Genomic DNA, 26,653 nt, shown 5'->3' with positions numbered 1-26,653 from the left:
AGGGCAATAAAAGATTTCTACATGCTTAACCTGGTTCTACAACACTACCACATTGCCCCCAGAGCAATAGAAAAGAGCAATGGGGTCTAACACGGCATGGTTCTTCTTTTCTCCTACATCCAGACAGGTATACGTTTGGAAGTTTTGGATTCATTATGCTTAAAATTAAGATAAGGTCTAATGCCATTTATGAGCATCATCAAACCTTGTGTGATCAAAGTGCGTTCTAGAGCATAAAACAGAGAGCAGATTCCTATCTCCATCTCTCAAAGAACTCTCCTTCTTGGAGAATGAAGCAATATTCCACTCTCCAGAGTTCAAGACTTTTATGACAGTGTTCCAAGAAGGACCGAAATTGTTCTGGAGGCCAACTGCTTTGGTGGCCCTACTCCTCATTTGGTCATCGTTAGAAACATCTTGCATGGTTCCTTATTTTGTCCACTTGACTACACCAAGCTTGGTGTTGCACACATTTGTCTTGATATTGACTGTGTCTTTTATATTGACTTTATTTCAGCATTATTTTGTGTTATGTGGGTCAAAACTGACTGATGTATGTGAAATTATTATTTTTATTGGTTTATTTGCTGAAATAATACCCAGGTCTACAAAGAACTATTAAATGCATAACATACTAAATAAAACCACCATTTTGAATAATGAAGTATAAGTAATAAGTCCATTATAAGTAAAAAAAAAATCCTTAAAACGATAGCCTTCATTGATATCACACATTTTTTTTATAAAAGATAAATGGATGTTATTTCTAAAATATCTTCACTTAAAAGCTGCTCGAACTTGACAACAAAAGGACATTAAACATCCCTCTTCAATTCAAAATCCATTTCAGTTCAATACTAGGATTTACTTGTCAAAGAATTAAACCCAGTTTGACCTAAATTAATATAAAGGGAAATAAATTGACTATCAAGGCAGGATTTGATCAATACAAAATTAAGAAAAACAAACAAAAAATAATAAACAGAACACATCATGACTCTTACAAAGCTCTAACCACAAAGAACTTACTCTTCTTGAATGGTTGCCTGGCATCAGAAAGAGTAAATTTTTGGCATTGTTATTCCACGCAACCCCTACAAACTGATAACAGAGTCTTCATGCTGCTCCTTATCATGTCAAAACACATGCAGATAACCCTCAGATAGCACACACAAGACTCATCATATCACCGTGCAAAAAAAAAAAAACTTGAGCTCCAATCAACCGGCAAGATCAGCTAAAGGAAACATGTGAGATTCAAAATTTTATATTAGCAATACAGCTTTCCAGACCAGAGAGATAAAATACCAAGGTCAAGGTGTACAGGGGACTTAACATTGCTTCGTGGCTGACTACACCATTGTCACGGACAACCTGGTATCTCATAGCCATTTAACGAGCAGATTTACAAGGTATGCAGCCTTAAAAAAATAGAATATAAGCTAGCATGAGTTATGAATGCACATATAAATACAAATTGCATTAAGGATAGATGTAGTCATTTATTACATTTACTTTAAAAGATTTGAATATTTGAGTCACAAATTTCATTACAAGTTACGAAAAACTGCCACATATGCTGCAACAAGATGAACTGCGCCAGGTTTGACATCTATAACAAGACAGATGAGAACCGATGATGGTTAACTAATTGATTGAATACCTAATGCAACTTGACTCGCCATATTTGTATTGGACATAAAAGTGAATGAGCTTTGTGAATGAAAGTGGGGGGTTCTGAAGCTATCATGTGGCTTCAGAAAACTTGGAAAGTAGCAAAAGCTGTATGATCTTTATGGTGCTTTTCTGTCCTTTTTGGAGCCGGACAGACCCCATTATGGAAAATGTTCTTCTTTGTGTTCCACAGATAAAAGAAAGCTATATGGGAACGACAGGAGGGTGAGTGCATGATATAATTTTCATTCTTGAGTGAACTATTTCTTTTGAGGAAATAAAACACATGCACATACTCTCATGTCAATGACCAGTAATGTTTAAACTCTAGACCACTATTGCAAAAAGCATGCTTTGGTACTGCTCATTAGTAGCTAAAAATTTCAATCTGCCTTTGGTATTCCATGACTGCCCCATCTCCTCCCTCTCTCCCCCCGCTCAGTCTCTGCCCTATGGGTGATCTGGCAGAGGGGGAGATTTTAATTGTGGCTATAGAACTCTGCACAGTTCTTTGCCTGTGAGCGAGCCCTCACTTCAGTGAGTGAGAGCTTGCTTTAGTGCTATTGGGTCTAGTCCATCCCTTCAGGCTGCTTTTAATGGCCCGCTCCTCTCTTTCAAAGCCGGGCTAAGATTGTTTTCCATGTGATGCCTGTTAATTCTGCTGCAGGGAAGGGCAACAGTATATCCATCCTTCTTTCTGTATGAGAGATACATTTCTTCTTTCTTTCCTTCTCCATTTCGCCTTCTCATAATACTCTCTTTTACTTGATCTAGGCTGATTGCAAGTTAAAGGCAATATGTTACACTTATGGAATGCATGCACACCAACCAAATGCTCTTAGTTAGGCAGGAATTGTTTTGACCTTTAAAGATTAATACAGGACAAGATGTGTACCATACATAATACAATAACATCATCTCTTCCTCTTTTTCCCACATGGTTCAACATTGCCGCCTTTTCTTAATCTTGCAGCATCTCTTCTCAATGCATTATTCTCTTACCCCCATGGCCTTTGGACTGGTATGAACATGTTTATATGGGTTGCCTATGTAGGGACAACTCTGAACCCTTGTGTGGTTTAGTGTGATCCGCCCTCAGGCTCAGTCTGGTTTGTAGGCCCACAGGAACTCACCGGCCTTTATTACAGCGTGCCCTCAAACTCGCCCTTCAGAAATGTCCTCATCACCTGCGCTTGTGACTAATCTACCCCCGTGCCACCCTGCAGGATCGCCCTCTTGCCTAAACACTTCATCAACCCAGAGACAGACGGACTAGCAATCAAACACAAACCACCTTGAGGGCGTTGAGGCCAGACAAAGGGCTAGCCAAAAAACGGTGCCCTTTCCTCAACCACTGCAAACAAGGCATGGGAGAGGACTGTATCTCAATGTCCAGACAAAGTTCTCCGTGTATGTCTGCATCTAGCCGCAAAACTACACTGCATGACGGTTTTATTTAGAAGCGAATGGGGAGCAAGGACGAGGTATTTTGCTGTCAGGATGCGGGGGTGGGGAAAGAATGAGTGGAGCCATTATGACATGGCTGCCTCCTGCTTGGGGCCATGCTGCCCTTCAGGCACATTGCTGTGGAGATGAAATCTCTGACTGGACCCTTCAGAGCAGGCCCAGCCACGGCCCCCTGGGCGAGGACCGACCCCTTTAGAAAAGTCACATTCACTTTGCTCCATTTCGAGGGGGGAGTGTGAGTGAGTTTGTGTGCACGTGTTGGGAGGGGACCGCCAGAGGCTATGTTGAGTTGGAAGTGAAAGACAGAAATGATGGATTGAAAATGAAGAGCAAAAACATCTCCTTGCCTTCATTACAGACGTGTGATATGCAAAACTATCCTATCTGTGATGCCAAATAGGGACTGGTAGAGCAAAGAAGGTTTCGTTGGGTTTGCTAATCTGTTTTGTTAATGGTTTATGTGGGCAGATGAAGGTAATCCATTGTGAAAGAGGTCAGCAGTGCATTCATAGAGCAGAAATAATGCTTTTATTTAGTTATTTATGCTCTCCATAAAGGGACATTTAGTGCCCTCCACCACAGCAGATTGCACTAATGCAAGTAAAGTGAAGATCTAAGCTACAGTATGTGGCGGGTCATTAGAATACAGTTCCTACTGTTAATGTTGATAGTAGTTATGATCACAATGTGCGATACTGTCTGACACATTTCTTATTAATAATATGCCACGGGCAGCAGCGTGTGGAGTCTCAGTATTTACGTTGAACTGAAATGGCACTTGTTTGATTTACAAAATTAGCAAATGGAAAATAGTTGCACTGAAACAAAGAACTATGGAGCGTGTGATTGTTTGGGATGTTTTTGTGTGTAAAGCTATACTTTAAACTAAAATGATAGTTCACCCAAAAATGACAATTAAAAATGACAATGTTTTTGTTTTTAACTATCCCTACTATAAAGAATCTTGACATTGCTTCTCCTTTGTTCTTGCTAATGATATTGAATATCTTTATATTTTCTTTTTCTGGGCTTTATCACAAAATAACCTTCATACAGATCTATGCATGTCAGGGGTAGGGACTAAGATAGATCAGAACAATATTGTGCCATTTAGAGATTGAGATTGAAACTGACATGACTGTTAGTTCCAAAATCTACCAATTGCCTTGCCAATGACTGAACATGTTCCATTCACATTTCTTTAATATTTATCGCAAAAATTAATATTGTGCCATTAAATACTCACCATAATGTACCATTATGTATAAGGAATTCAAAGGGAATTTATTTTTTAAATTTTCACCTCTTTGTGCCATGTGATGAAAATGAAATCACCTTGTCAAGCTCCATAAAGGAAAAACTATTTCCAAGTCTTCTGAAGCCATAAGTTGTGTGATGAACTGACCGAATTTAATTCAATATACACTCTCAAATCAAATCACTTAGCATGTTCACATACACATTCTTCCACCGCTAAATAAGTCATCAACGCCCGTGGTCATAGTCCATGTGCGTTGCATTCATTAGTTTAGAAATTGAACAACAAAATATAAATTATGCTTTGAATTTTGGCTTTTCGTTTCAACATTACTTGTTAGAGCACTAACAAGTAATTTTCAAAACAAGAAAATTACTTGTTTTCGATTATTCCTTTTATATAAAAACTAAAAAGAATGAAATCAGCTCACTTTCTCATGTTTTTTGGTCATGGATATAAATGCAATAATGCTTGAATATTTTATTTGCACATGTGGGTGGACCACAAACACAATTGTTCTGTTTATGCTACCATCTGTGAAATCAAAGATTGGATGGCCAGAAATTTCCTTCAACTCAATTCCAACAAAACAGAGGTACTAATTATTGGACCAAAAACCTCAAAAAATTAAGCCACTAAAATATAAATGGACTCTCGATGGATATACGGTTACATCATCTTCTACAGCGAAGAACTTAGGGGTTATATTTGATGCCAATATGTCCTTTGAAAATTAATTTTCCAATGTTTGTAGAACAGCATTCTTCCACCTCAGAAATAATGCTAAATTACGACACATGCTCTCTGTTGCTGATGCTGAAAAACTAATTCATGCTTTCATGATCTCAAGACTAGATTATTGTTATGCATTACTGGGAGGATGTCCAGCAAGTTCAATAAATAAACTTCAATTGGTTCAATATGCAGATGCCAGAGTACTGACTACAACCAAGAAATATTATCATATTAGCCCAATTTTATCATCGTTACATTGGCTACCTGTTAAATTTCATTTTAATTTAAAAATTCTATTAACTACATACAAAGCCTTGAATGGTCTAGCTCCACAGTACTCATGTGACCTTCAAACATGCTATATTCCATCATGTTCATTACAATCACAAAATTCTGGCTTGTTAATAATTCCAAGAATATCAAATTCCACAAAAGGGAGTACATCCTTTTCAGATTTGTCTCCTAAACTATGGAATAGTCTCGGGATGCAGATACACTCACTCAGTTTAAGTCTAGACAAAGACTTGTCTATTTAGCCAGGCATACACCTAATTTATCTATCAACTCACAATTAGGCTGCTTTAGTTTTTCAGTCTAGAATTCAGTCTATAAGCATTTATAGGCCAACTGCTACCTAACTCGCAGTTAAATTTTTAAGACCAATCCATTGGCTACGCACAAGATGTGCCATCTAGCGATCATTATGTGTCAGTAGCAGTGTCTCTGTCTCAGGACTAGACGGTCATCTGACCTCTTAAATCGCACTATTCGTAGGTTACAGTGGTTCAGCGCTAGTAGTGTTAAGATATTATGGGAGAAAGATTTAAACTTGGTATTGGAGGAGGGAGTGTGGGCTAGGATTCAAAAAATCATCAAGTCTGCATCTAGAGATGCAAGGGTGCACCTTATACAATTCAAGATTTTACATAGATTCTATTGGACCCCCTCTAGATTTTATAAACTTGGTCTGCTGGCAATGCCAATCAGAAGATGGAGGGCTTTATTTTGCCCATAGACTCTGTATTTTGGGTGATGGGGCGGTCCTCAATATGGGGGATAAACGCATAAAAAATTGGGTTAAGATTGGTAGGCAGGTTATTTTAAGTTGATGGAAGTCGGATGAGCGCTCTCATTTCCGGAGGAATGTGCAGAGAAGGGGAGGGTGGCAGCTTTCAAGGAGCTGTCAAGTAGTAGCTCCCCATGTGTTAACTTTTTCCCAGACCTAATGGCTGACAACTCTGATTCTGCAAAATATAAAAATTCAAGTATACCAAGTACCTAAAAAACATGTGAATATACATAAAAAGGAATGATGACGTTTAATACATTGCCATGGCAACAGTATTTAAGATATCAAGAATCCCTTCAGAATTTTAAATCTGCACTGTCTTGACATTATTCTAAAAAAAATTTAAGCAATTCAGGTAAACATAAGAGGGATATTTACAAGTCTGTTAAAAGTGCCACACTTCCTTCCGCAAGTTGGTGGAGCTATTACTGTGACCCACAATAGCCACATCAATGTGATCAACCTGCAAGGCCAAATACTTTGTTAAAATTTGATATAAATTACACTATCCATGTAGAAGATATGAGACACTTTCTGTTTCCCATTTTTTTAACATGAATTATTCACCCGGTTGTTGTCTGCTCATTGTACAGCAACTAAAATTTTTAAATATGGTGCCAAATTCATGAAGTAATACAGAGCCCAATCAGCAACGGCAATACACTAGACTTGTTGGCTATAATGTAGCCTTAGTATAAATATCTGTAAACCTCTCTCAGAACCGTAATGCACCAGCAGAGCACGCTAGGGCAAGCCAAATTCAAGTTTATCGTGCGCATATACCATTCTAAACTAAAGATCTCCACTACACTATCTAGAGGAAAATCAAGAAATATCACATACAAAAACTAAATGTCTCACTTTACGTGCATTAAACATTTAGATTTCTTTTTAGTAATTTACATAACATTGTATAGTTCAAGCTACAACTTCAATATTTAGGTTGCTCAGTTCACTTGGAGAGCTGTTGCATAAATCCATTGCTTGGTTGCTTTACATGCAAGAGCAAATGTTTGGATGAATGTTATTGTTCTTAATTAAAGTTAGATTAATCCATCTGCAGGGCTGTATTATGTTGAACTCTTTATCTGAAGGACGTGACTGAGGTAGAACAGATGACAGTGTAAGTTGACCAATCGCGTTTCATATCCTCCCAAGTGTGCAAATAAAAAATAAATGCAGTATTTTCACATTTTATCCATGACCAATAAGCATGAGAAATTGAGCTGATTTCTCACTTTAGTTTTTTAAACAAAACAAGCCATTTTCATGTTTTTGCCCATTTCTTTTTTCAAATGAAAAATAATATTCAAAGCATAATTGATATTGTTTTCAATTTCGAAAAGAAAAACGAATGAACGAATCGTGCACGGGCCATTCATGTAAACGCGTTCCTATATAGTGTATGGTCATAAATGTTGTAAGAATAAACAGCACCAAATATCCTAGGTACACTAGCACAGTTTTTAAAGATTTTCGTCAAGCATCTTGTAAAAATTGCTGAACGCTGAACACTATGTATTAAGGCTTGCTCAATTGCTTCTGTCTATTCATGTTATCCCAGATGTTGAGATCTGGGCTCTACCATCTGTTGCAGGACTCCTTATTCTACTTCTATCCAATATAATTCTATTTGCAAAAAGAATTTAAGATAAATGTTTTGTACAATGCTGTAAATGAAACATTAAAAATTGTATGGGGCACATTAAGGCATTGGTCTTTCAAAATGTATAATTATCTCATAAAGAAGGGGGTGACTGAAGAACTTTATGAAAGTGACATATCCCCCCTTTAATTTTAATGCTTGCCACATCTATTCCTGTACATCAGGGTCCTGTCTTACCTCTGATCCCGATGAGGCCCCGGGGGAGTCAAGCTTGCGTTTCTTGCGGGGTCCAATGGCAGCAAGGGCTGTGAGGTTGGCGTCCCGTTGCCTCATCTGAGCGAGTTCCTGTTGCTGCATCTGAATGAGCAAGAACATTCCATGTTAACAGCACAAAAGCTTTGAGACTTCATATTAACATAATGCAAATATAAAAAAGACATTTATACATTGTGGATGTCTGTGAATAACATGCTCCCAAATAAGTATTACTGTGTATTACATTGCCTTACTTGAAATTATCATTTTCAAATATTTGTATGCTGTGTATTTGACATTCATTCCCAACTCCCCCGGAGAGCTCAATAGAGCAAATGAAGCTCCAAACATCATGCAGCAAATAACTTAGAGCTTTTTTCTGTATCTGGATGCTTAATTCAATTTCTTTCCACGAGGGAATGAGGGAGAAAGTGAGTGAGAGAATGAGAGAGCGAGCGACATTCAAAGAGCAGAGCCCGCAGGTTAAGTCATCTCACCCTAGCAGGCATTGACAGAGCCAGCCATGCCGGGAGGGGAGGATGAGGAGGGGGGCAGCACGTCCTCTGTTCCCCAGCTTGGAGTGAACACTGCCGGGCATAGAATGCAGATAGAGTCCTCACCTCTCCTCACCCTGACTCTCACACCACTGTGGCCATGAACGCGAAGCAAGAACGGCTTGTGTGTCATTAGCGGCCCCATTGGAAAGTGTGTTCACAGAGCTGTAATGAGTGTCAAAGTTGTGATTTGAAGTGTAGGTAAAGATAATACGAAGTATCTTAAATGAACAACTTTTGTTGTAATCCAGAATTTTTTAAATGTCCTCTTCCCCTTCTTTTTTGTGTGTGTTTTCCTCTTTCTGTAGTGATGTAAATCTGTCTGAGTAAAATGTACTAGGGTCTGAAATTAACCATGGCACACAGCAAATGTGTCATCGAAAGAGACAAAAATGCCCCAGACATATACAATGAAGTGGTTATCTTAGATTCGATCAAATTGAAATACATTCAGTTCAAAATATATCTGAATCCAGTTTTTGGTTTAGTGCCTCTGCAGAAACCATAGTGACTAGTAGCTGTCAGATAATTACATTGTAAATTAGGTAGATAACTGTTTTTTTTTTTTTTTCATTAATAATAAAAAGAAAAATGCTCTGAAACCACTGAATATGTAGAAAACAATTACAAGAACCCAAAAACACTGTTTAAATCAAAATTTAACGTGACACCTGATGTGATGGTTGACACATTTCTTGTGTATTATTTACAGCAACTTTTTTGATAGAGATTTTATTCATTTAAATTCAATTGAAAAAAAGAAAAGAAAATGGTCTCATGAAACAAAATGCCCCTAAAATTTTGTTCCAGTGGACAAATATTGAACCTAAAATGTTTAACACAAAAAATAAAAAATATCTGACACTGATGTGTATTTAGATTCTTTTTAATTGAATAAACTTTTGTCACTTGTGCTGCTAAAAACAATTTGTGGTCCAAAGTGTTCCAAATAATTGCACCCCTCGCCCTTTCACAAACACAAACTAAATAACATAATGAAGAGGGAAGAAATTGACAAAACGCTAATTCAAGGCAACGTTTACATGCTAATTAAGTCAAGGTTATGCTAATAGGAAGGGAAGTCGTGCACATTGCATGCACACGCATGGATGCCCAGGAGAGACCAGGCTGACATGCAAACACGCCCAGTGCGACTGCTGCATGTCAGTGATCTGGTGCACTGAACTTTCACCTGACCCTGACAGCTACGGTGAACGCACCCCGAGGGCACATAAAAGACATGGACAGTGGGGTAGCCGCATCTATTTGAAGTAATACGAGGTAAGGAGGCCCTGCACAGGCACAATGCAGTGAATCTATTAGTGTTAAATGGAAGGTTGTGGAAGCACAGGCACTGTTTGGTGTCAGCGCTGATCTCCTCTCAACGCCTGCAGCTAGAGTTCTGACTTGCGTTCATATTCGTTTATTTGATGAGGAGTGAAAGGGGAACCTAGTTACGCCATCTGTAATACAAAGCTTTGTAGCTCCACATAATCACTGTTTAATGACTGACCTCAATCACAAAACCTGCTGCTCACTTGCGAACACATTTATTTGGTTGGCTACTGTGAATACAGATTAGAAATTCTTCCAGACTTCATCAAATTCTAAATGTACAGCAATGCGATATAAATTATTTATAGCATTGTGAAATTGTAAGAGGTAATCCTAGCTAGACCTTTGTAACAATGAGTCGTTTTGCTTTTAATAGGATGTCAAACGTACTAGTGATTAGGTATCGAATCCTATTAGTGAGTGATAGATACTGGCCATTAGGGTTGGGCGATGCCCCCTAAATTGGCAGTTGACGATGTTGACAGTAAAACATCGCGATGGACGATGATATCGTCGGTGGGGCGGGGATTATATAATTTCATATAATTTTCAAAAATTATATGAAAAATTATTATTTCGTTATTTTACTAACCCAACTAATGACTCGTCGGCGCTTTATCAGTAGGTTGCACGACACGTAAAGCATTTTTTTTTAGCTTTCACTTAAGAAGAGTTGTGCACTTTTTATTTTAATATATCTCTTTACATAAATACTATTTTCCACTTAAAAACTATAATTTCGTTATTTTACTCAATGATGAGCAAAAGGTCGAGGCAGAAATGACCATGTACCTGCAGGAAATGGCCATTGATGGGGAAGAGGACCCGCTGACTTGGTGGAAAACGAACGACAAAAGGTTTCCGTTCATGGCAAGATTAGCACGGAAATATCTGTGCATATGTGCTACCAGTACTCCATCAGAGCGGGTCTTCAGCACAGCGGGTAGTGTAGTTACTCCAATCCGCAGCTTATTAAAACCAGATAAAGTGAATATGTTGGTATTTCTGGCCAGAAACATCGAAATTTAAACATGGTCTATGGTGAAAGATATTAGAGTTCTTTACGCATTTTTCGCCATCCGTTGCGGAGCTATTCGATTTTGCATATAATTTTTTAAACGTTCATTTGTGTAGTTCATATGACCACTTTACAATATTTCAATAACATAATTTATTTTGTAGCCTGTGCTGAAGTTAATTGTGCTGCTAATTATAAGTGAAATAACACGAGTTTCGGTCTGAGTGTTGTTCCCGTTTTCTTGTTCTTTATTTGTTGTTCTTCTATGTTTTAATAAATGTGTGTTATTCATATTCACCTTGTTTCTTTCATTTGATTTGACATTATGGATTTATGGCCAAGGAAATTTTTCTTTAAAAGTATTAACCAGACAAAAGTTATTTGACGTTCGCTGGTCTGGGTTTATCTTAAACTGCCGCTTCACTGTAAGAGCTATGTGACAATGAGCAAGATATTCTGAGACACTACAACTACTAATAATTAATTAATAAAGGCTATTTTCTTGTAGCCTACAACATAACATATTTTAATCTAAATGTACAGTGTAAGACATTTAAAAAAAAGACAAGAAGCTAACAATGTCAAGATCAATATTTGTGTAGCCTGCCTGACACGGTATTTTCACAGACTAACACGTCACGTCTCTGGCATATACCACAGTATTTAAAATAGCATATATGCATTAGTTATATTCTCAATTTAATTTACAGAGCAATCCCTGCAAAGTTTTTAGGTTAACTATAGAAGAGACTAGGATTAGTGAGTCACACTAGCAAGACTCGCAAAAGGTGGCGTGGCATCACGATGGTGGCTCTACATCGTGATGTTGGTCAGCCATCACGATGGACGATGATATCGTCCATCGGCACAACCCTACTGGCCATGTCAATAAATCAGCTGATATTTGGCCATTTTGAGATTATCCATAACCGTGTACACTTCGCTAATTAATAGAAGTGTAACCGACCCCTTTGTAATAGTTGTGAAATTTACCAACAAAAATGTTAATGAACAAAAAACGTTCTATTTGAAATGCTCTACAAAGGCAGCAACTCCACACATCATTCAAGCGCTCCTCAAGCGCAGTAAAAGGGAGACTTGACTCGCAACTGATTTCAGTACAGATGATACTTGAGAAACGGTGGAATACTTGAACACAAATATACAATTTCAGTGAAATGGTCTGCTTTAATCTATACATTTCAATATTGAATGAATTATAAGAATATTACATCTTGGATTTACTTTTTCACTGCGCTCATCGCAGTCCATTCTGGGTTCGGCTAACCAGGGAAGTCTCCATGCAATGCTACCTTAGAATTTGTCCAAATTCTCTCATTATTTACTCACCCTTATGATATCCCAGGTGTCTATGACTTACTTTCTTCAGCAGAACACATTTGAAGATAAATAGAAAAATATCTTAGCTCAGTAGGTCCTTAAAATGCATGTGGATGTGATCAGACCTTTGAAGATCAAAACATTTCAGACAGTCATCCATAGGACTCCAGCAGTTAAATTAATGTCTTCTAAAGCGATCCGATTGCTTTTGGTGCGAAAAAGATCAATATTTAAGTACTTTTTAACTATAAGCTATCGCCTACAGTAATCTTCACGAGAGGGCTGAGTTCGCGTGGTCTCGTGTTGGCATGTTACAGACTAAATTCTTCTCTAGATTTATATATCCAGGGCAGTCACAGAAATGCACCATTGTGAGTAAACAAATACAAATACAGATCTGTACAGCATTCCTCCTACTCAGTTGTAAACAGTGCTGCTCTTCCGGGTGTGTCGCAAGTAAGTCAGTTCTCGTGTGTCATGTGCCAACACGATTACATCACACGTGCATACAGCTGCTGACCGGAAGCGATGGATTACAGTTAAATGGTACTTAAATATTGATCTTCACACCAAAAGCAATCATATCGCATTAGAAGACACAAATTTAACCGCTGGAGTTGTGTGGATGATATTTACACTGACTGTCAGTGATTTTTGGAGCTTCAAATGTCAGATCACCATCGACTTGCATTTTAAGGACCTACTGAGCTAAGATATTATTACATTTTTCTTCAAATGTGTTCTGCTGAAGAAAGAAAGTTAAATACACCTGGGATATTATGAGGGTGAGCAAATGAGAGAATTTATATTTTTTGGTGAACTAAACCTTTAAGATAGCCACCTTTTGAAACGTTGGGAACACACCTATGATGCCTTAAAATGCCACCTCCGGAGGTGGATCCCTAGGTTTTGGAATAGACCCTATATCGCTATAGGCAACTCTACTCTCTACATTGCAATACTAGTTGTGTCAAACTTTTGGTGTGAATCTATATTTAAAAAATCTTATAGTATTTACATTTTTTTCATGGTTTTGCTGTGCTATGGAAATTTGTAGAGAATTGTACAGCTTCACTGGTATTGGTATACTACTACTGACATTCTGGAATTCTGACAACCCTAGTTTTTAGGTAATATTGATATGTATTTGCAACATGATCACACTGTATGTTGGCATGTTGTTTCCAGGAGCTGGGGTACCCTAGGATGGGCGACAATATGCCGACTCCCTGACAAGCGGCATCTCCAGTAGACATTTTTTACATCGGCTCTAATGTGTTTACATTCCCTTGGTGTGTGATCGGAAGCACATTGAGTCAGCAGAGTGTGAGACCCGGTTCGGATCCTGCGTTGAAACCAGGAAGTATTCGCGTTCAAATAATCAGCAACGAGCACAATTCAGGGGTTGCATTTTTCCCTCTATATATTTACTCTACTGATGTTTAGGAAGAATTAATATAAAATATTAATTCACTGTATTCAGGCATATGACCATCTAAGCACAAAAATGCAGGCAACAGCAAACCCCACTGCCCCCTCAACAACTGTTATTAACATTAATATGAACTAACAATTAAAACAACTTCTACAGCATTTATTAATCTTGGTTAATCTTAATTTCAGCATACATATAATCTTTTTAAATTCGAATGCATATGTTTGCAGCTTTTAAAGAGTTTTGGCTGGGTTTTCCCCTCAACATGTACTTACTGTAAGTGCTCATTTTTAAAATTGTCATGCTGGTGTTTACACATTAATGTGAAAATGAATAAGAATATAATATTACATGTTCTGAGGATTGCCTTCCCCTCTTCATTGTATGGCTAGTATTATTTCTGGATTGTGCATTTAAATGAACAGTCTTTTCAGAGAGTGGTCTCACAAAAACTCATGTCAATTTTTATTATATCCGCAACTCAAGTTCATGTCCAAATCTAAACAGGGAAAAATAAATCTAGATCGAACATTTCCTAATGTCTGGACTGTCTCTGCAGGGTTTTATGATTATACATACAAGTGGTTTGTGATACTGGCAAAGAGTACTTCATATGTGAAGATAAATGTCACGATTTCATTGAAAATATCACCGTGGTAATTGCAGTTTAACAATCACGATTTATAACCTGTCAGCAACAGTGGTAATGTTTCAAATCCGTTTTTAGCCAACCATTTTATTTTTCTTGATGAGTTCAAATAAACCGGTCCTACTTAAATTAAGTCCTGATGGTAAAAATCAGGAGCCTCCATGTGGCGCATTCTTAAAGTTTGTGCGTGACGCAGGTGTAATTGAAATTGTTCAGAGGAAAGGTTGAATGACACTTGTTTGGGTGAAAAATACGCATCGAGAATATACCGGATATACCGATAGCATATGAAACCCAGATGAAATATTAACAACCCCCCCTTAAACGGATTTCCACAATTCATGCGGGGTCACATTTTTAGGTCGGAAAAAAAATGATTCCGTATTAATACAGAAGAATCATATCCCTGTGCAATACAGCCTGAACAGTCTTCAAAACTCGCTTTTGGCACCCCACCCTGGACATTACAACCGGAAAATGGAGCTCACACATGCCCATAAGCCCAACACTTACTGCTTCAGCCACTGGGGCAGTGTTTTGAATTTCACTGAGCACAGATTTTAGAAAAATCAGCCAACTGTTTTTGATTTCACTGTGAGATCAGTCTGGGATTTGCCTAAAATTTTTTAAGATGCCATTTCCTCCCAACTGCCTACCTGTCTGTTGGTGAGAAAGAGATGCAGGAGGTGGTAGAGAAATGCTTGTAGCCTGTAATAATTTACAAAGGTCAGGCAAGTGAGACAGGCAGAGCCAGTAAGCCTGCCAGCACTGCTCTTCATCTCTATTGATCCTTATCTGCAGTCCAGCCCACCGGAATGACTCGCCGCAGAGAAACGCCTTAACACAGGTTGATGGCGAGTGTAACAGTTCATTTAAGGGTGCTGGTTGAAGTCAAGGATATGAGAAAATAGGAACGTGAGTTCTGATCCTAATTCTAGCACCATTATGAGTCATTGTCTTTGATATGCTGTATATCAGTTGCAGAACTTCTGCAAATGAGTGACAGTTTGTGCTCTTGGGAGAGTTCAGAGTATCTATCACCTTCCAGAACTCTTCATTAACAAGGTGAAGAATACCATGTAAATGCTTGATAATGAGACAACATAACAATCCAAGAAAACAAGACTTCAGAGGAAATATCCAAAAAGGGTTTTCACATTCTAATTGCACTAGAATATGAATATCAGTGGAGCACTAGAAATATGTTAAAAGGGGACCTATTATGCAAAATTCACTTTTACATGGAGTTTGTACATAAATGTGAGTCGGCAGTGTGTGTACACAACCACCCTACAATGTTAAAAGTCCACCCACTCCTCTTTTAATTGTATTAATAAAAAGTTGGTGAAAATGAATGGATTTAGTTTCTGCACTAAAGTGATGTCACGTTAGAGCAGGCCTCGCCCACGACTGGTGATGGACTCCACCCTATTATCATAGATCCTCCCCTGAGGGATCTACACAGTCCACCATTTTTTTCCGCACTGGACCAGATAGAGTGAGAAGAATAATGTCTCATCTTCGTAAGCTTCATAAGTGTTCTGTTGTTGGCTAGAAAAGTGAACATAAGAGTCTTCATGTACTCCCGGCATCAGAGCCACTGAAGACGCAGTGGACAAGTTTTGTTTTTGAAGGAAATGTACCCCAAAATATACAAAAATGTGTGTATGTTTGTGCAAATAATTTTACACCAGACTGCTCTGTGAATGAGTGTCAATATAAAGTAGGATTTTAAAAAAAATTGATTCTCAAGCATGGATCAGAACCAACTGTTCGTGTTCCAGCTTTATATCCTGAAGATGTAAGCATTACACTTTATATTTTGTGAATGTTTGCAAATCGCCTTTACGAATGTGCTTGTTTGCTGATTCCACAGTTTATGCAGCTAAAGTTACCATTGTCTCAGATTGTATTCACAGAGAACAAATCTATGTTGGGGGTGGGGAGCAGCAGCTCATTTCCATTTAAAGGGACACACATGAAAACAGCGTGTTTTTGATTCCACTCAGGCATTTATAACATAGTATAATCAATGATCCGTGGGGTATTCTGAGCTGAAACTTCACAGACACATTCTGGGGACACCTGAGACTTATATTACATCTTGTAAAAAGGGCATAATAGGTCTCATTTAATGTTGTTGATTGGTTTTAACATGATGAATCAAATAATATAATCGGTTCCGTAATGATGTACAGTTTTCACTAACCTAAAAATACCTTGGTTAGTGTTTTGTTGATGAACACCATACATTACTAAACTTGATTCTTTAGAAACTTAATTTTCTTTTCATGAAGGGTAGTAAATTAATTATGTGTGCCTCAATTAAAACTTATTCATGTTGAAATGATATCAAAATTAGAACTGTATGGCTTTTAGTCCTATATCCTATTGTGCTCTTAATAGTTCAGTTAAAATTGAAGTAAAAATGTTGTCTTTCTCATCTAGGAAAAATAAAAGATATTTGATGACTGTATTAAAAAGTTATTCAATAACTGCCTTCTAAAATGAGAAGGGTCCCCCTATCTTAAAGGTGAACTCAGTAACTTTTTGTTTGTGTCATCTTGGACTTAGTGACACCTAGTGGTGTGATTACAGCATAATTCAAAATCAATAGTTTTCAGTTACAGATACCGTAATGGAATTTCACTGTTCACAATAAACCATGATTCATTTATTCCAATAGTGAAAGTGTCCAATAACAAGATGGTTAATGAGATTGAGTAGTATTCACCTGATCATGTGATTTCTAAAATTGAGGACGCCCCTGCCTCATGTAGAATAAAACTGCTTTTGTAAGGTTACTGATATGACTAGAGTCCTCATCTCATTTGAGTGGTCATGATTTTATACATCGGTTTCAATATAAAATTAATTTATTTTGTAGTAAACTTAGTTTACATAGTGCACCTTTAAAGTTATAAATACCACCTGTCTCCAACTAGCAACAAGAAGTAGCACATCATGGTTTGCATGTCCGTTTCAGTTGCACTCTAGTTTGTACTATATTTTCATTCCAAACCATCAATTGGTTTACAAAGAAAATGGCTGTAATTCATTATGAAAGTGCCTTCGGCTGTGACAAAATAAAAGCTATAGCCTACACATTATTTTAAAAAGGGATGAGCCCTTCAATATGGCCCGCCCAAATATTCCTGTTTCAATAAGAAAAAAGACAGAAATGGAAAGAGAACTGCGCTTGTTAAATTCTTTCATGGTGTCTTTTAAAGTGTTCTGTATGATAAAATAGTTGTTTCCGAAGCCGTGGTCCAGAGGTTAACGAATATGCTCATGACACACTTGAATTTGGCCAGTGACGTGACCTCATTCCCCTTCTCTCTCACCAAAAATTCTAGTCTTTCTTCACCGTTTCTGTCTAAGAGGCAAAAAAAAAAAAAAAACTGTCCTCACAGTGACACCTTTGAGGAAACTCCAGCCTGAAAAGGCTGAAGGCAAACAGAAAGCTGGTGGCAAAACCCCCAGATCCTCCACGCAAGCGGGTGCATGGAAAAATGAAAGGGGAGAGATGGAAGAAAGAAGAGCCAGGGGTTCAGAGAAGGGGAGGCGGTGTCTGTCTAGGCTTTGAGACAGGCCTTCAACAAAGATGAGGAGCTGCCATTTAGCTTCGAGACAAAACATGCAAATAATTTTATAGAACTCTGCTGTTCAGCGTTTCACAATGCTAGTCTAGTTAGTAGTACTGTGATCTGAACAAAAAAATAAATAAATAGACGCAGCAAGACCAAAGGAGACTTCAAGAAGTGCTTCTCTCGTTCTCCATAACGATATGCCTCCAGGTAAGAAAAACAACAGAGTGCTGAAACAAACAATATAAACAAGGCAACAGAGAGACTATGGGCTATGCACTTCTTGATTTTAATAAAATATTCTTCCATGAACGGTACGGTTCATTGAAGACGCTCTTTGATGGATCAGATCCAACAGTGGTTGTCAATACAAACAGAGACATATGGTGACATTGTGACATATGGTGTGTAAACTGTTGTATTTAAAGATGGGGAGGGGGAATGAAAACAAACAACAAACACAAGTTTCTTCTTGACATTTGAAGGAACTTATTGTTGATATTTTTCTTTGCATTAAAATCTAACTGAATCTTACCACAGTCTAAATAGTTCCTAAATTAAAGGTGAAGTGTGCAATTCAGGGTGCGCTAAAGAATCGGACCGATTTGTGAAGCGTGTCGACTAATTAATTTAAAAGAATCTAATCAATAAAACGATTCGCTCTCAAATCACTACAGCTTGCAAGCAAGAAAATAGTATATTTTTAGAAAAAATATTATAGAAAAATAAAAATTATATAGAATTAATATAGAAATGTCCATGAATATTAAGATTTTGTGAAATTCCATGACTATTCATGGCTTGGAAAACAATTAGGAAATTAAAATGTATAGTCTCTGCATTTTTTACTGAGATAGTAAAAAGTATTTGTGGAGGAGAGGGTGTGGTCGAGATCCATAAGTAGTAAGGATTCGCACCTGAGATTAATTGCTGGTAATAGCTTGTTTCTGTGTTCACTGTGAGAGATGGGGGAAATAAGTGTGTGGAGAAAAAGTGAGACAGACATGTTTTTGTTTTGTGTTGAATAAACAGTGACATTCCTTCCTCATTTCATTGAACCCATTACAGTATTTTAACTAGGGCTGTCGATTTTCTGCGTTAATTCAGTGCGATTAATTAAAAAAAATAACGAGTTAAAAGAATGTATGCAATTAATCATGTCCCTGTACCGTAATAAGGAAGATTCCTGAGAAACTCAAGCTTGAAGTACCATCTATTTTCTTCAGGGATCAGTAAGCGAAACTTCAGCTCTATAGGCAACACAGCTTATACAGAGAACAAATCAACCCTTCAGCAGGCAGCACAAAGTGAGGATAAGTTCTTGCATTCAAAACACAGCTTGATGGAATGCTTAATGCTTGATGGAGGGGTTGACATCTGAGCAAAATGATGACTTCCCCCCTTGCAGTAACAAACTTGTTAGGAGACGTATGAGACCATTTATCTCAATGTCAGACTAAATTATGTCACACAAATAACAAGGGCATAATCATGAAAAATGTATGTCGAGCACTTTTATTAGTACTGTTAAGTAGTCTTCCATAAACCTCACCTCTTTAGCTTTCTGTTTAAGCCGGGCCTGTTCGGGATCTTCCTGCCTTGAGCGACTCTGCAAGAAAAGGGAAACATTAGAACTAAAATAGACCGGTTTCTATTATCTGAAGGATTTAAAGAGGTCATGTCATACATTTTCTTTCAAACGTATTTTCCACTTGTGGGACACTTATAATGTTAATGAAGGATTTCTGCACCAGAAACAGTTCATTTATATACTCATGACTGTTTTCCAGAGACCATCTCTCTGGGCCTTAGAATGGCATAATTTTCTGCTGTACCATTAAGACGTTTATGTAAACGTCATCTTCCCATGACATGGGAAGATGACGTTTACATAAACGTCTTAATGAGTAAAGGTCCGTTCACATTGAGCATGTTTTAGCATCTGTTTTGCACTTGTTTTTTATGTAAACATCAGGGTTCCTATCCTTTTTGAACAATGAATTTTCATGAACTTAAGGCATTTGTGATTTCTGAATACAGATTTTTTTTAATTGAGACTGATTTTCTAATGAATCAGTTAGCCCGATTTGTGAACCTTTCGAATGAACTGACAAATTAATTGAAATTAACTAACTCAAAAGAACGATTCACTGACAAATTGGACATTACTATAGCTTGAGTTTTTTCTCTACATGAGCAATAATCAAGTTCATGAAACATTTTGGAGCAGAGAAAACTATAAAAAAATATTTTATAAACATTTCCATGACTTTTGAGATTATATTATTTTCATGACTTTCTAGGCCTGGAAAGAAATCTGTTTTGAAATTCCCTGATATTTTCAGGTTTTCCATGCTGTCAGAACCCTGAAACATCTGCTAAATGGACCTCTTTGGCTGTTGAGCCACATCTCACAGTTTTTTCAGTATCTTGCTTTTTTAGTATGCTATGTCAAGTTAAAAATAACTTCAGCTTCGCTACACTAGCTGATTTTTCCAATGATCTTCAGGTGTTAGCTTCATTAACATAATCACTGGCCAGGCAGAGGGAGACATAGCACCCATTAGCACCTCTCAGCGGGAGGTGTTAATCACTTGACTGTCTGGACTCCCAGCTGAGTTAATGCCTTGAAACACTGAAAATACACATCCGACTTGCTTGAAATTATCACTGGCTGTGGGTGGGGCAGGAACACAACACCAAGGCAGTGACCAATGAGTGCAGTTCATGTTTAAAGTGTTTTTGCCAGAGGACGGAAGCGATTTCTTTTCTGCAGAATCGTGGACGGTGCATTTGGAGAAGTGTATTGCTCTTTGGAGTCAGCATGTATGTTTGTATGATATATCTCATTTCATATCAAGACAGACCATTAAAAGAAAAAAAGTTTGTTTTAATATATTACATTTAAACTCTCCTTTCAAAAGATTTTTTCATGATATGACCCCTTTAAATTGAAGAAATTAGGGAACAATTATATCGGTTTTAATGTTTGTTTTTTTTGGTTTGTTTTTTACAAATGAACACAAAACGTTTGAGAAAAACAAACAAACTGAAACTTGAAAAAAAAAAAAAAGGTTAACACCTACAACTAGGCCTGACAGACTAATAATTCTACAATGATTACAAACTCCTGGCACATAACAATGTACTTGTAAATAGGTCAACTCCATTCCCAAACAGAATTTATATGAGACCGGCAACAGCAAAAGAACAATTATCACCTGGCTGACATCTCAATTAGCTGTACTGGGTGTCGAACAACATTGAGGCTTCGGAGTGGAAGCTCATCATCGTTTGTCCTTTAAATCAACTAATTACCTCTGCTTTCATGTTGCAATGTCCTTTTCCTGTGGGAAATCATCACATCCCCACCGTATTTTTTACTTCAAGGGAAAGCAATGGATGCTGGGAAGTTACTACTAGCCATTTGTTGCCGCTTTGGAATCTATATAGTCTCAACTGTAAATGATTACGCACCTTAATTCAGTTTGTAATTAACTATTCCTTTAACGTCACATCCTCATGACTGCCAACATGCAAACAGAGTTATTTGAAAAGGTGTTACATTTTACAAGCCGTTGCCTTGATTAGGGCCAAAAAGGTAAAGTAAGTGATGCCTTAGGGTTTCTTTACTTTTAACATTATATTTTTCTCCACAACAACTCAGTGGGAATGATAGTGACACTTCCTTAGAAAGAAACAGACTTAAAGGCAAATTTAAAATATCCTCTCTCGCTCCCTAACAGAACACTCATTCCCTTTTCCCTGATGTACTCCAATCCAGGCAATACTATTGCCGCAATAGTACAATCAAATCAACTTGAGACTGGATAAATCCCTCTGGCTTTGCGATAAATGCAATTTGCTACAGTATGAAGCTGCAGAGTGCAATCTTGTGTCTTAATGACACACTGCCTTTTCTCTCCAAGGCTTAAAAGCACAACCGGTTTCTTTTAAACAGTGGCCAATAATGTGTAGGAAATGGCAGCTTTCATTAACATGACGCAGATGGGCAGAATGGCGCCAGCAGCCACTCCCTTAAAATTGTTAGGCAAGTTACTCAAAGTAATTCACTATAGATTACCACTTCTATAAAATTGTAATCAGATTAAATAAATTACTTAATGGAATGTTTACACACACTCAAGTTAATTTAAGGCGATGATTTAGAGATACTTAAAAATGTATATTTTTCCCACCAAAAGTGATCGTATCGCTTTAGAAGACATTAATTTACCCGCTGGAATCATATGGATGACTTTTATGCCGACTGTCTGTGGTTTTCAGATCTTCAAATGTCTGATCACCATTTACTTGCATTTTAATGACCTGCTGAGCTAAGATATTCTACTATTTTTCTTCAAATGTGTTCCGCTGAAGAAAGAAAGTCACACACCTGGGACATCATGAGGGTGAGTAAATGTGAGAAGTTTCATTTTTGGGTGAACTACACCCCTTTAATGATGGCATACACTCAATAAACCTCATTATTATTACTACAATGAATATTACATTTTACTGTACAGTAAAAATATATTTCTGTTGCATTTCTTTCAATTTCACACATCTAGTTGATTGAGCTTTTTTTGCGGTAAGCACTCGCTATCTTATTACAAAATATAATGAGTAAACTACATTTTATTTTTACTAAAAAAGTTAGTAGATTATAGTAACTAATAACTTTGTTGTTGCTCCAGTTTCATTCAAACTTACTTTAGCTGCTTTCATTAAAATCTCCCGTTCCTCATCATCCTTCCTTTGCTTTTCGATCTTTTCCAACTGCTCAAAGTACTTCAGCTGGGCACGTACATCTGACGTCTGCTCATACAGCTCCTCATCCTGCAGGAAAATCAAAAAAACAAAACACCAAAATATTCATCAACACATGTATCACCTTTATGCAGTTACAAGTATGAACTAACTTTCCCCCACTTGCCTAAAGTTTCACTCTGTTGCCTTTCGCACATAAATGAAAGTTAGTAGGTCACCCAGAGCTAATGGGATAATTGTGTGTTTCACAGTGTTTCTCCGAGGCAACCCTGACTCGTTTTCCAGCGAAGGTTGTACTAGCATTGCAGGTAAAAGGGCTGTGTGAGGCACAGCGGAGGAGCAAAGCCGTGCGGCACACACACGTGAAGGAACCCACACATTTACATGCACTTCTGAGGCTATAGCCTATTAGCGGCAGGAACGGCACAGTTCATCTCATCTCTTCTTGCACGCTGTCTTTTGTACTGAGGCTGTACCTCACTATCAGGGCCAACTTTTCCAGTCTTAATTTAAGTTTGGCTTGTTTTTGCTGATGTCAACGGGCTGACTTCATACAGCTGTGCCAGATACTCGTTTAATCGCAATGCGACAACATAGTCTCTTTGTTTGGATATTTTTTGAGAATCTGCATTACATTTTTGTCTCCAAAAATAAAAAAGGTTAATAAAACTTGAAGATGTTTATCCTAAAAAAATCCCAGAGCTTGCCAGGACACATTGAGCCATGGTGCACAATTGGGTGGCACGAGTTTGAATCCAGACTGCAACATTCCTTGATCTCATTTTCTCTTCTTATTGCCATCATTTCCTGTCCTCTTGTTAAATAAAATTATGAAACGGATAGTTTTGGTCTTTGATGACAAGGCTGTTGAAGGGATAGTTCACCCAAAAATGAAAAAATTCTCTCATTATTTACTCACCCTAATGATATCCCAGGTGTCTATGGCTTTCTTTCTTCAGCAGAACACATTTAAAGAAAAATGGAAAAATACCTTAGCTCAGTAGCTCCTTAAAACGCAAGTGAATGGAGATTTCTCTTTTGAATCACAGATAGTCAGCATAAACACCATCGATACTACTCCAGGGGTTATATTTATTTAGTAAGTTAAGGCAAGTATGACTTTACACTTGTTTTAGCATCTTCAAACTACATGTCTTGTGACCACTTTTCCAATCACGTGTCCACACCTGCAAAGGTGAGCTATTCAATTATCTCAAGATGGCAAATAACCCTGAAATTGCAGACACTTCCGGCACATACAACCCAGTAGTATGGGAATATTTTGGATATCCATTGGATTATAGGGATGGCAATTGCGTCGTAGACAGAACACATACAATTTGCTGTAAGTGTTTCACAAAACTTCCTCAGGTGACAGGCAAAACATCAAATATGCACAAGCATATCAGAAGACATCATCCCGAAATTGATCTAATCAGTACACAGAAGCAATCTCAACATCAGCAGGTTAATCTTCCTAATGCCTTACAAATGAAGTTACCAGCCAACTCGGACCATGCTCAAAATATTACCAACGTAATCGACACTTTCATGGCCCAGAATACATGCCCTTTTCAGTGGTTGAAAACAACGGATTAAAAAATTTGCTCCACGTGCCGGAACCCAGATATGTAGTGCCAGGCCGACCACATTTCACCCAAAATGTGTTGCCTAAACTTTATTATGAAGTAAAGGTTAAACTACAGGAGGAGTTGAATAATGCCAAATTCATTGTATGGACTACAGATGGGTGGACGTCCCGTGCATCAGAAAGCTACATGACCATTACCCCGCACTATATTACGGATAATTGGGTTATTTCAAATCCTGTTCTAAAAACTTCAAACTTTCTTGAATTGTTTACACAGAAAAGTTTTTATTATTTAGTTTTGTTTAATTCTGAAGAATACTGTTCACAAAGAGAAAATGTATTTGCATTTTAGTTCATGGGTTACAGCACTGACAGCTGGCCTGTTACCTCAGAGTGTGGAAGAGACTTTAATATTTGTTATTTATCACTATTTATTTTCCTTACATTGTTAGTTTATGTGAACAGTTAATCTTGTTATCTAGTGTTCCAAATCGTAGAACCTTTTGGTGATTTAAGAAAAACATTTTTTTCATATTTCTTTTTTCTTATTCACCCCCCAAACAAATATGAGAAGAAGAAAAAAAATTTTTTTTTATTAAATCACCAATAGGTTGACCAACAAAGTCAAGGTTTATCCATCAAGGTCTAACAAAGTCAAGTGGCCATCACAAAGCCTTGACCTCAATCAGAAATATAATTTGTGGGTAGAAATGAAAAAGTGTCTGTGAACAAGGAGGCCTACAAACCTGACTCAGTTACACCAGTTCTGTATGGAGGAATGGGCCAAAATTACAGCAACTTATTTTGAGATGCTTGTGGAAGGTCATTTACAATTTTACAATAGCTATGTCTTGACATTATTCTAAAGAATTTTGAAGCACTTCATGTAAACACAAGAAGGCTAGGGATGGGTATCGTTCAAAAAATTTAGATACCGCTACCTTGACTTCGATACCAGTTCCTAAACGCTACTTTTTCCAATTCCATCCATCCATCCAACGTCAACCGCTTATCCTGTGTACAGGGTCGCGGGGGGCTGGAGCCTATCCCTGCTAACATTGGGCGAAAGGCGGGGGACACCATGGACAGGTCGCCAGTCCATCCTTTTTCCAATTCCAATTTTATGAAATAGTTTTTAACAAGATTACAATATTACCTAAAAAAAACTGGTTTTATTTTTTCAGTTTGTTAACTTTTTTTACAGACTCAGACTCATCTCCTGAGCCTACTGGTCTCCTCATGCCAGGGTGGGCAGGGACAGAGGCTATAACATTAATGTGAAGAGGAAAAAAAAACAAGAATACTAAACTGTTAATTCAGACAACCCGAAGGATAAGTACAGTTTAACAAGATAACTAGTTTAATGTACGTTAAACTTGATCAGTTACTGTCAACCTTAAAGCATTTTTAGCATTGATTTAGCTAGCTATCTACATCCAAACAATATCTAAAGTTACGTAGGTCCCAGTTTATAGAACTATGTCACCGCACACAGAAACGTTCATTTAACAAGTACACAAGCATGTACCACTACAAGTTAGCCGATTTTGTTTGTTGGTTTGTTTGCTAAACGTTAACCTTACCTGTCTGTGTCCCAGTCATAGCGCCACTGCATTCATCAGTAGTTTTGAAGGAAGCTCTGTGGCAGGAGGATGCTCTTCTTGCAGTCGAAGCAACGTGGAGCAACTTTCTGCTCTTAAGTTTATTCCTTGCACTGTCAAGTGCTTCATCAGATTTGTCGTGTTGACGGTCTTGGCAGTAATTATCTTTTCACAAATATTGCATTGTGCGCTGTTGGCATCGAGCCAGGTGAAATGTAGCCACACTTTTGATCTTTTCCACATCTTTTCCATCTATGGGGTTTGGGACGCATACACACTACAGCCTCAAGTGTGAGCCGCGTCTCTGGGCGTAACGGCGTAAACTAGTGTGCCTCAACACAGCGAATCACCGGCACTTTTAGATTTGGGCACATCTAGCATACCTCATGCTTATCACTGACGTTGACGAGATTAACCCCTTAGGTATTGAAATTTGGTACCAAACGACAAGACATTTTTCGATACTCGATTGGTGACACAAATGTATCTAACTCGATGTCCAGCCCTAAAGAAGGCTATTTCAAAGTCTGTTAAAAGTGCCATACTTCCCGCTGCCAGTTGGTGGTGCCATGACTGTGACCCATAATTGCTGCATCAATGTGATCAGCCCCCATTACCAAACATATAGCTGAATTTTCATCAAAATCACACTATGCACCAAGAAATAAGACACTACATTTTTCCCTTTTTTCAACAAATGTATTACTA

The 26,653-nt window shown here is 37.8% G+C and overlaps 1 protein-coding gene across 1 annotated transcript in view; it reads right to left on the bottom strand.

Moving 5' to 3' along the window:
- Nucleotides 1-26,653, bottom strand: part of LOC127640342 (transcription initiation factor TFIID subunit 4-like) — a 63,912-nt gene that overhangs the window by 19,605 nt on the left and 17,654 nt on the right. The window contains exons 11-13 of the mRNA XM_052122838.1: nt 22,697-22,822; nt 19,536-19,592; nt 8,047-8,166 (exon numbers count right to left, since the gene is read on the bottom strand). Of these exons, the coding sequence (XP_051978798.1) occupies nt 8,047-8,166; nt 19,536-19,592; nt 22,697-22,822 (303 nt within the window). The remainder of the gene's footprint in view (nt 1-8,046; nt 8,167-19,535; nt 19,593-22,696; nt 22,823-26,653) is intronic.

This window comes from Xyrauchen texanus, chromosome 49 (genome assembly GCF_025860055.1).
Source record: "Xyrauchen texanus isolate HMW12.3.18 chromosome 49, RBS_HiC_50CHRs, whole genome shotgun sequence".
NCBI lineage: Eukaryota > Metazoa > Chordata > Actinopteri > Cypriniformes > Catostomidae > Xyrauchen > Xyrauchen texanus.
Note: the sequence above shows the minus strand (reverse complement) of the source record. Positions and strands in the feature narration are given on the sequence as shown.